Raw genomic sequence first — 10,676 nt, forward strand, 5'->3', positions numbered from 1 at the left:
CCGGAGCTATGCCAGGCAGTCCCGATACACTCATGCCTTTAGTGTGTACTCTCAGCCAGGAGGACAGGTGCCCTTCCAGCACAGCGAGGGGTCTGGACGCCTGCTGCTTTGCTGTGGGTTTCCTGCCTGACCCTGGGGCAGGCCCATTTCCTTTCTGTGTCTCCCATCAGCAAGGTGGGAGTGGAGCTGTCTGGGAGGATTATAATGAATTCAGAGGCATTTGCAGGTCCCTGTGGAGACCCCCTAGTGCAGGTGGCATTGGACATGCTCAGCTTGGACTTTCATGGCCAAAATCCTGGCTCCAGCACGGTGCGGGAGTGTCTTGACCTCCGTCCCTGCACGAGGTGTCTCTGACCTGGGACCCAGAGCCACCCACTTCCCGGTGCCTGCCTGCGCTTCCAGCTGGCATGTGCAGCAGCGACCCGCATCTCCTGCCTGAGACCAGGTAGGGACTCACCACTGCAGCCAGGACAGGCCCCCGAGCCGCACGATGCTCAGGCCTCTCATGCCCCCTCGTGCATTCTCCTTGAAACTGCAGCTCCTTGCAGTGCCCCGGGCCAGCTCCATCGGGGCGATGGTTTTACTGCCTGGATACGTGTTGTCCATCGTCCTGGTGAAGCGGGTGCGTTGCCAGGAGGTTCGGTGCCAGAGCCACCTGGGACCAAGACAGAGAGTGCAGCGGGCACGGCGACTGTCACAGGAAAGCAACAGGCACGAGCTTCCTGCACTGTTTGTCCGCGTCCTTCTGAACTGAGTGTCAGCGCCAGGGATCAGTGGGGCTTCAACGAGGCCAGGACTTCACCCCTCTGCTGCTGTGAAAGTGCACGAGCTTCACGTGTGCAAATGGATGGGCTCAGTTGGGTGGAAGCCTGAGCATTTACACTGACCTGACGCTGAAAAGAGCAGCACGTTAGCACTGCTCTAAGCGGGAAGATGCACTCCTCTGCTTTACAGACTGAAGCCGTGAAGCGACCCTGCAGCAACCGGCCGTTGCATGTAGAACGAACCTCCGAAGGTGCTTCTCTCAAGGGGTGCGGAGAAGGACAGGCATGCTGCGGTTGCTAATCCACCCGTCGGCCTGCAGAAGAATGCAAACTCGCTCCTGTGTCACCAAGGAGACAGCCGGGCGTCTCTGTACACAGTGCCCGTCCCGAACACCAGTCGACCTAAACCAGCTCTTGACCTCCTGCAAGAGGCTCCTGCATGAGCTGAGACCCTGCTGCCATCCCCCCGTGGCAGGCTGGGCGGTCTGGGGAGAAGAAGCAGGCTCGCTGCCCAAGCAGCAGACAGCTATTCCTCCCTGCCGCGCCCGAAGCCAGGCAGAGATGTGGAGGAGCCTCTCCGAGCGCTTTGCTGTGCTGGATGTGACGTACTTCGTGAGGCACAAAGGCGAGGTAAGGCCTGGCTGGCAGCAGCGCTCGTGGGCCTGAGCTGCTCTGGAAAATGGATGCAGTGCTGAGAGTTAGAGCAAAGATTTCTAGAGCCTTCCCCCATCCGTGGGCAATGCTGGATTCTCTCTAGGAGCTCCAAGACACGCACTGAAAGGACCGGCTGCCTTGGTTGTTCCAGTAAAGCGGCCATGGGTGCTCAGACCAGGGCTCTGGGACGCCGGCTGGGAGCAGTGGTCCGAGCCAGAGCAGGGGGGCCACGGACCACACAGGAGGGGTCCCTGGGGTGCATTTGCCCTGGCTGCAGATGGCACTTGGGCTACCCCCAGCAGGGAGTGAATCGCTGTTGGCCTCGGTGTGCTCACGAGTCTCCATGAGATGAGGGTAGGGGCTCTTCAGGCTCAAGGTCCCCTAGGCGGGGGGGAACTAAAGAAAGGGATGGAAGGGGAAGGTAACTCCCCATGTCTCATCAAGCCTGGAAGGATGGCTCTGGTTCAGTCACCCCCGACCTCAGGGTCAGACGTACCAGGGGGAGCCCCAGGCCACCACAAGGCCATCTCAAACCAGGTGGAAGTGGCAAACGGTCCTGGCCTGGTCCTGGACATGCTTGTGGTGCTTTCCAGATCTGGCCTGAGTGAGCCCATGTTCCCTCCGTCCAAGTGCTGTCCCGGAGGAGTCTGCTCAGGTGGCTGCAACCCCATTACCTCACAGCCACAAACTGGCTGGCCTGTTCCTGTCCTTGCTCCATTTCCTCCGACTCAGACCCGCTGGAGCCCACTTGCCCTGGGGCAGCCGTGCACAGCACCTAGGGTCCTTCTCGTCCCTTCCCAGGCCAGCTTCTCCCTTTGGTGAGCCACTCCAAGGAGCCCGCTGCTTGCTCTGTTTCCCCAGGTCAATGCTTGCGCTTTCTCTGCCGACTGCCAGCACCTCCTGACTGCCTCCGACGACAGCAGGCTCTTCCTCTGGAATGCTAAAACTGGAGCGCTGCTCTGCAAAGTCACCGGCCACGCAGGTACTGAGCACGCGCGTACGCAGCCTGGAGACAGTGGGTAGTGCCAGGGAGCCAGGGTTCTGCAGTGCTCAGGCTGCCTCTGGCCCTGACTCGCTGCCAGGTCCCAGCCCATGCGAAGACTGAAGGTGCGTGACGGCAGGGACAGTCCCTGAGCCTCCCTGCACAGACCCCACTCACAGGGAGACAGCAAGGATTAATGTTATCTCTGTGCTGTGAAGGCGCCAAGTACCTCCAGGTGGTTTCTAGTGTGTAAAAGACCCAATGTGTCCACTGAGCAAATACCCCCTTTACACGCCGGCTACAACGTTAGGATGCCCAGCACTGGGGTGGTGTCAGTTTGCATGAGGGTCCATGGACCAGCAGTAACCTAGCCCCTATATGTTACCCAAACCATCCATCCAACAAAGAAAGAAAGGGCTTTCCAGCTGGGCCTTCTCTTTGTGTTTTGCTCTCTGCTCTTGCCTTGCTTTGCTCTCCCGTTACCCCGTGGTATCTGGACTGCCAGCAACAGCCTGACCTGCCAGGGACGGAGATAACCTTCAGAATGAGAGGAATGGACTAGCCCAGTGGGGCTCCTCCACAGGCAGCGAGGATTTGCAAGGAGCTGCACAGTTGCACCTTGCCTGAATGAAGTGGAGTGGTTTGCAGCCACAGTCCCCTTCAACGCCAAATGGAGCCTACAGCGAGTCCAGGTCTAAGAGGCGACTGCTCATCCTTGTCACCTCCAAGTGCTGGACTTGTCATCCCCAACATCTTGCCTTGCAAAGAGGTCCAGTCTGCAAGCAGCTGTGTGGACTGCCTGGACCCAAACACAACCCCATGCATCTCACCCCCCTTCTTCCCTCCTCACAGGGCCAGTGAAAGACTGCAGGTTCTCTCCAGACTGCGCCCTCTTTGCCAGCGCCTCTCACGACTGCACGGTTCGAGTGTGGGACACAGTGACCGCTGAGTGCGTCCACGTGCTGGAAGGTGCGTGAATAAGAGATCTGGGGCTGCCAGTGTCAGGAGGGAGCTGGGGTGCCCACAGAGGCTGCAGCAAAGGGCAGGGTGCTGGGCTGATAGGGGAGCGAACCCCACACTGCTCAGAACCCCAGCGGCCTCTGGGAGAACAGCAGTGGTGCATGCAAGGCAGGATTGGGCCCTCTGCAGCCAAACTGGGTTCCCAAGAAGGACAACTGTGTTCTCCAGCCCAGCCATGGAGCCGGACAAACACCAGCCCAGCCAGGGGCAGCTCAGCTGAGTCCAGAGGCAGGGGGCAGCTGCAGCAGACAGGTAGGGAAATGCTCCCAGCCATCAGTGCAGGCATGGACAGGACAGAGGGGCCTGGAAAGCAAAGCCAAAAGGCTGCGGTACCAGAAGAAAAAGTCCAAGCTGCTCCAGCAGCCGAGAGGCTTCAGCTTCCCCCGGTGCTAATGTGGTTAATTACCATGACGTGAGCTCCTACAGAGCTGTCAACAAGCCCAGCTGCCACCCTGTGCTCAGAGCTCCCTTGCTCCATTCGTGTGACAGCATCTGGCTTGTTACACGGCCCACACAGTTCCCCCCTTGGTGTTCTCCAGGTCACTGCAAGAGCGTGGAGACCGTGCGCTTCAGCCCCGATGCCCGGCAGCTCCTGTCAGGAGGCTGGGACCACATGGCCATCCTGTGGGACACGCAGGTAGAGCGGGCTCCAGTGCGGCTGCTGTGCCCTGCCTGCTTCATGCCCGGAGGCCACGGAAAAGGCCTCCTTCGACATCCATTTCTCCTACCTGCACCCACAGAAGGAAACTACCTCCATTACCCCAATCCCCAATATTCCCCATTGTATAGGACTGGGCTGGACACGGGAGGGCAGGACTTTGGGGGGAGTGAAGTACCCGTCATGTCACTTGCTCAGAGGGCAAACCCTGAGCATCCTCTGCCCTGTTCAGAGGTGTTTCCCAGGCACGTGGACTACCACGCAAAACAGAGCACAGTGCAGATCAGCTCCCTGAGACACAGCGGGAGCTCGCAGGGCCAAGCCAGCCCACGGGAGGTACAGCTCACCCCTCGAGCGATGGCACAAAATGTTTTATAGGCGCCACTTGCCAGCTGCTGCTCCCCTCTCATCTCTGCAGTTAGGTCAGATGTTAAGGCTCTTCTCTGGGCACCGTGACGTCATCCAAAGCTGCGACTTTTCCCTGAACACGCAGTACCTGGTAATTAATTTCAGTTTCCTGTCATCTTCCTCTCCCTACTGGCATGAGTGGTACATTAGCGATTCACAGCATGAAAGCTTTCCAATAGAAGATTCTGCCCACTAGGTGCTTAGCTGCATGTATCACCAACCATCTGACAGCTGTAATTTCAGAGATTTCGCTATAAGCCCAGTTTCTGTTCTTGTCTGAGGCTTCTGCTGCATCCGGGTGGTGCAAATTTGGCAGGAATTGCTGTTTTTCATTTCTTACCAGGCAACTGGTTCCTGGGACTGTACAGTTAAAGTCTGGAGTTTGTGTACAGATGGAGATAACACTCTAGAAGGACATCGGGGCAACGTTAGCTGTGTTTGCTTCTCTGCATCAGGAATGCTGGTAAGAGCTGAGAGCCCTCTCTAGCTTGCTTTTTTGTTCTGAATGATTGCAAACACGAGCACACTGCAGAGAGGATGCTTTTAGAGCACATTCCCCCACCTGTGCAGAGCAGACAAAATCCAGTTAGAGCGTGCCTGCTCATCTCTGGGTTTGTCACCTCTTATGCCGCATCTCCAGCACCCCTTATTCTGCTCTTGTCTTTCAGGCATCAGGCTCGTGGGACAAGACCGTGCGGGTCTGGAACCCATGCAGCGGGGTGCTCGTTTTCCTCCTGGAGGGGCATTCATCCTGGGTGAAGAGCGTATCCTTCTCCAGGGATGGACTGCTGCTGGCCACTGCAGGCTATTCAGAAATGGTAACCCCAGCAGAGGGAGCAAGCAGAGTTCTGCTGCAATACTGCCTGTCCTGACTACTAAATATGGGCTCTGAGGACTAAGAGGCCCATCATACAGCACTCCTTAACGTGTGCACCCTGGCTGCTCAAACCCTGTGCCCCTGCAAGGCTAGATCCCTTTGTTACACAACAGAGCAGGGGCAGGCCACTGGCTCCTAGCCAGCTAGCAATGCAGTCCTCAGATGGGCAAAGGTGGGGTAATCTTATTGTCCCTCTCACAATGCCATGTCACAGGACTGCTTAAGAACTGGCATGCATTTTGGCACATGCTGAACCAACCCTCTCTCTAGTTAGCATATTTTAGGCTACAAAACCTCCACAAGCAGGGAAACCAGCTTGCACTGAAATGAATTTCTCTGCAAATTAGTCATTCTCTGTCTGACGGGTGGGGGTGTCTCATGAAATCCGGAGTTCCTCTGGCACACAATGTTAAGGGCACATTACTGCCCACTGTTTTACTTCCACAGCACCTTAAGCCTCTTCAAATACTTTAGAGTTGAAGGGAACCTCTCTAGCGGCAGGTGCAGCTCACTGCTCTGAAGAAGAAAGATCAATTGTTTTTGTAAAGCAAACTATTAATTGGCTCTGCATTTTACAGGTGAAAGTGTGGGACTGCAGAACAGGGAAGTGCATAGAAACTTTAGAGGTAACATTTACTTTAACCAAGCCAACTTTCTACCAACACTTGATGTCACTCAAACAAAAGCTAAACTTCATTTGTTATGACATATATCAACCCATCTTACTGCCCATGTTCCAAACTGGACCATGAGCTTTGTCTCCATAAGCTCCTGATGGTTGAGTTGGAATAGGTAGCTTTCTCTCCCCCCACCCCAACAGCATCATGCTGTGTACTAGCCAACAACTGCTGCTTTACTGCAAAGGCTACAACTAAAAGTGTGTGTGTGCAGCTTCCATGCACAAGGCACTCCACAAATGCACGATCAATAATGCACCCCCGGCCACCAGGAGGTGGTGGGGCAATAAGCCCAGCAATAGAATTTCATTGCCCAAGACATATTTCTATCTGCAGAAGGCAATGCTGTAAGCTCTAGACCACAGATCATTACAATGGCCCTCCAGATCCCCTAGAAATAGTGCTTTAAGGAACAGGAACATCTCTCTGAATCTGAACCGAGTCTTTATTGGCAGGTGATGTTGGATCAAGCCTCTAGCTGCATCTTCAGCCCAGATGGTGCTCTTCTAGTTTCAGGAGCTGCTGGCCATGATGAACATCAACTGCAGGAGGCGAAAAGGGAAACCTGGAGAACAGTGCAAGGGCTAAACCATCCTGCTTCAATAGGGAAAGGAAATGGTCAAGTGCCAAGTGAGAACTAGAAAGGGATGTTATCAGACGTAGCCAGTTCCTGAGAGCAAATGATCAGCCTGCCCATGGCAGGTTGGTACAAGTCCACCTAACAGTGACATGCTGCTGCCCAAGTGACCACAGCTCTAAACCCCAGGATAACCCCCTGGTGGCATTATGACATCCCATGGGTCCTTCTTGAGTATCTGGGTCCAATGTCTTCTCCTACATGGGGATACACAGGAGTAGAAGGGCACCGAGTAATAAAAGCACTGCTAAGGCTTACTAAAAGTTGAACACGTGCCTGAAACATGGACCAACTGGGACTGCACTGGATATCAAAACAACACGATGTGAAAGCAACCTGACAACTGCCTCTTAGCTCCAACTTAATGTTTAAAGAGGACCACTAGCTTCTCAGTAGATGAACTAATGCATCCAAAGTGGTAATTCAGTACAAAACACTACCAGTTATTCACCTGGGGAACTACATTTAGGGGTGAAAAGCTGAAGAGTGGCCTTTCACTGTCAGATTGCACCATAAAACTGTAATTGTCTTCCTGTAACTTCACAGTAACCGGATACAAGCCCAATCATTCTTCTCACACAAGGACCTGAAAGCAGCATGCAAAATCCCTCCAGCTAGCACCCAGAGTGAGGGACTGGCAGAGGGGGTGGGCAGTGTACACAACCAGGACAGAAAGGAGTCTGCAGATGGCAGAGAATACCTGATCTCAAAGTCTGGTTTTCAGATCATACCTATACTTTGTCTCCCCCCACCATGTCCACCCAGCTGTGTGCGCAATAATCCACATTTTGAATAATAAAAAATGTGTGATGGACAAAGAGGCTGTGGTGAATCCCATGAAAGGTGAGGCCCAGACAACTTATGTTACAAGGCCTCAGTACAGACCGCTCAAGTTTCATATTATCACATCTTCACAGGACTGAAGTTCAAGGTAACGATAAATTGTCAAGCCAAAAAAGCGAACTGAACCTTGTATAAAAAAGAAAAATAAAAAAAAAGAAAAAGAAAAAGAAAAAGAACAGCTTGCCAGAGGCTACAAAGACCTCATCAACCTGCATTATTCTCTCAGAGGGAGCCCGACCCTGTAAATTGAAGATTAAGGTTGCAGAAAGCCAGCCAGCCCAGCAACACTTCAAACACCTGCTGAAAGAGTCCTACTGATAGTCCAAGCACTACTGATAACGCTGCAGTCACTACTGATCATCTGTAAATGGCTCCAACTGGGCACCAGATGGCTTAAAGTGATAAATACAGCATTGTGTAGATAATGAGAATGTCAGTGCAGACATTTTTGGTGTCCTAGCAGTGGATCTAGAATCCCTTGTCAGAAAAAAGAACTCAGATGTACAAAAATCCCTGCTCAGAATAAGCTTCCGGCAAAGAACAGTCTTCAATTTCAGTGAAACCCACTTTGCAAGGTTTGTCTACTTTCCATGCACAGTGTGTCGATGTTGTTTGGACTGGCACCAGAAAAAACCTTAAGGTAAGTTTACTGATTCTAGAGGGTTCCCCACCCCTCTGATGATCTGTTTAGTACACAATCTTTATGCTGAAGTTCCGAAAAACAAAATCTGAACGTAAATGCTTTTGTCTCCAAAATAAAAGTGTAGCAATTTAAGATATCTGCAAAAACTTATTTGCTTAGAGTATAAGGCTGCACTTTAGAATAGCTTTCCACACTGTCTTTTATAAACTGAGCACTATAATGCAAATCCTGACAGCAAATTAATGTTAGCATCTTCAAAGATGCTTAGCATGGCTCCCATGGCTTCTACCTGGAGTTTCCTCCCATGCAAAGGTACCATAAACTGAGAAGCTCTTAATCTGACTAACAAAATTAAACACAAGCATCTATATCCAAGAGTTTCTCAACAGCAAGTGTTTAATATGGAGTAATGAATGCCAATATAATTAACAAATATTTAGCATACAGGGGGTTTATGCCTTAACAGCATATTTCCGGACTGGGTATAGTCGCTCTTTTCTCTGCTGTTTTTTGGTCTTCAAATGTTCTTCGTGCTTGTTTAGTCTGCGGCGCATGGCACGAGTCTTCTTGGGCCGCAGGTCAAGAGGCTTGTACTTTTTGCCCTGTTTGCAGAAATATACAAGTTAGCCTAAGAACTTTTGGAACAGCAGGGATACATGAGGTACTGTATAGGTAATCACTAGTGCTAGGCTTAAGATGGGCAGGATCACAAAACTCAACTGCTTATATGCACAAGAGACAGCAGAAGGGTAATCTTCAGCCAGCCCTGCAGTTTGACGACCAAGCTGTATCCTGACAACATTACTGCATCCATGCCCATTCATTTCTAGCTTCTCTGCTAGGAGTCACGATATGCACTTTAATGCATTAGCAAGCCGGTGTGTCCCACCTACCAATCACTATTGCTTTCGTACCAGTCAGGTTCGCAATGCAGAAAACTTGACTGTATGAATCCCAAGCCTGCCTGCACTTCTCAAAACGTTCACCTGAGCACCTGCTCCAAATAAGCCCATTCAACAGTGAAGAACAAGCCCCCAAATGATAAAGCACCTCCCAGCCTTAGAGCAGTCTGCTTTAGTGTCCCTACGAACCCTTAAGACAGGAAAATAAAGGCTAGCAAGCAGCACACACTTCAGAACTGAGTCTACAACTGTACCTGCTGGAAAGCCCACTCAACCAGTTAAGTGATATGCTACCCAGCAGAAGACTTCTTTAGCAAGAGCAGATTCACACTGCCTCTACCAAGTTCAGAGCAGTGCTGGGTGTTAGCCTTGCAATAAACAATACCTTGACAAGGGACCAGTATGCTGCAAGCTCAGCCTGAACAAAAACATCTGTGACAGACTTTCGTAGGGTTCAGTTCTTCCTACAACCGGCTGGGTTTCACCCAAGCAACCTCCATGTTGGAAAACAACAAGAAAGAAGAGGCACAGCATTGAGTACAAAATGGAACTTGCCTTGTAGAACTTCCTTAGGTTCTCCTTCTGAGTCTGGTTGATGACAGTCAGCACTCGGGCAATGGATTTACGGACAACCCGGCTGCATAGGGTGAAGACACACAGGTTTCAGGACACAGATCATAAAAGACTCAAAACAGACACATCTGTGGAGGGCTGTGGAAGAGCCATACATCCTGCAGCTCAAATGCACACCAGGCGGCTCTGCCACCCCAGCAGTGCTCCTGACTGTGCTGGAACTGTACCAGCAATTTCACAGTGATCTGCATCTTACTGGGCTGAAACCTCCCCTCTCCCCAGAGAAGCAGCAAACTCCCTCCCCTCCTCTTTCAAATCCACGCTGATTGCATCCAACCAAGCTCCTCTTCCAGCAAAGGGATGTAATGAGTGTCTCACGCCAGAAGACAGAGGGGTTGCAACATGACAGGAGTACACAAGGAAGTTCTCTTTCACCCAGTGTGGAATTACAGGTGGGACCAGAGGTGATGGAAGCTGAGAGTTTGGCCAGTTCAAGAGGTTGGACACATCCTTTAAGGAAAGGGGCATCCGTCACCACTGAGGCTGGGAGCGAGGGGCATGCCCTGAATCTAAACTCCCTTGACTCTGAGTCTGCAGAAGAGAAGCCTGAGGGGGGACTGAACAGCAGCCTTCAGCTCCCGGCGGCACGGTGGGTGCAGGGAGGATGGAGCTGGACTGGTCTCAGTGGGGGCAGATGACAGGACAAGGAACCATGGGCATCTGTACGCATGCACGCACCGCAACACTGGGCGCTTTTAAAAGCGCCCATCACTGCAGCACATCCATTTGCACACATGGCGAAACGAGTCCCAGCGCTAGGCTGGGACGATGTAGGCGTCTCCATCCCCGGAGGTGCCTAAGACCCAGCTCCACGATGCCTCGGCTGGGACGACGTAGACGAGGCCGGTGCCGTTTTGGGCAGGTGGCTGGACTAGACGCGACCTCCTGAGCGCCCTTCCCACCCTCCTCGCGTGGGGGTCAATAAGTAACAGCAGAGAGGTGGCGGCAGAGGCCCCAGCATCCGCCCCCTGCCACCCC

At 52.5% G+C, this 10,676-nt stretch overlaps 2 protein-coding genes across 2 annotated transcripts in view; one reads left to right on the forward strand and one right to left on the reverse strand.

Annotated features, from left to right (window-relative positions):
* The first annotated feature begins 1,049 nt into the window (after positions 1-1,049).
* WDR38 (WD repeat domain 38) lies at positions 1,050-6,895 on the forward strand. Its single transcript, XM_006016954.2, has 9 exons — positions 1,050-1,394; positions 2,280-2,400; positions 3,253-3,369; positions 3,960-4,057; positions 4,497-4,577; positions 4,830-4,949; positions 5,155-5,304; positions 5,942-5,989; positions 6,496-6,895. The coding sequence occupies exons 1-9, from the start codon at positions 1,050-1,052 to the stop codon at positions 6,679-6,681; spliced, it is 1,266 nt and encodes a 421-aa protein (XP_006017016.2). The 3' UTR covers positions 6,682-6,895.
* Positions 6,896-8,533: 1,638 nt separating this feature from the next.
* RPL35 (ribosomal protein L35) overlaps positions 8,534-10,676 on the reverse strand; it is a 10,600-nt gene continuing 8,457 nt past the window's right edge. The window contains exons 2-3 of the mRNA XM_006016955.3: positions 9,621-9,702; positions 8,534-8,765 (exon numbers count right to left, since the gene is read on the reverse strand). Of these exons, the coding sequence (XP_006017017.3) occupies positions 8,616-8,765; positions 9,621-9,702 (232 nt within the window). The 3' untranslated portion in view covers positions 8,534-8,615. The remainder of the gene's footprint in view (positions 8,766-9,620; positions 9,703-10,676) is intronic.

The sequence above is a fragment of the Alligator sinensis genome, unplaced genomic scaffold (assembly GCF_000455745.1).
Source record: "Alligator sinensis unplaced genomic scaffold, ASM45574v1 scaffold611_2, whole genome shotgun sequence".
Classification (NCBI taxonomy): Eukaryota; Metazoa; Chordata; order Crocodylia; family Alligatoridae; genus Alligator; species Alligator sinensis.

Excerpts from the sequence above, each read along its gene's own strand:
- WDR38 (XM_006016954.2), top strand. The coding sequence starts at position 1,050 with ATGCTGCGGTTGCTAATCCACCCGTCGGCCTGCAGAAGAATGCAAACT. Across the intron at positions 2,401-3,252 it reads CAAAGTCACCGGCCACGCAG|GGCCAGTGAAAGACTGCAGG; the intron begins GTACTGAGCACG and ends CCCTCCTCACAG. Across the intron at positions 4,950-5,154 it reads TCTCTGCATCAGGAATGCTG|GCATCAGGCTCGTGGGACAA; the intron begins GTAAGAGCTGAG and ends CTTGTCTTTCAG.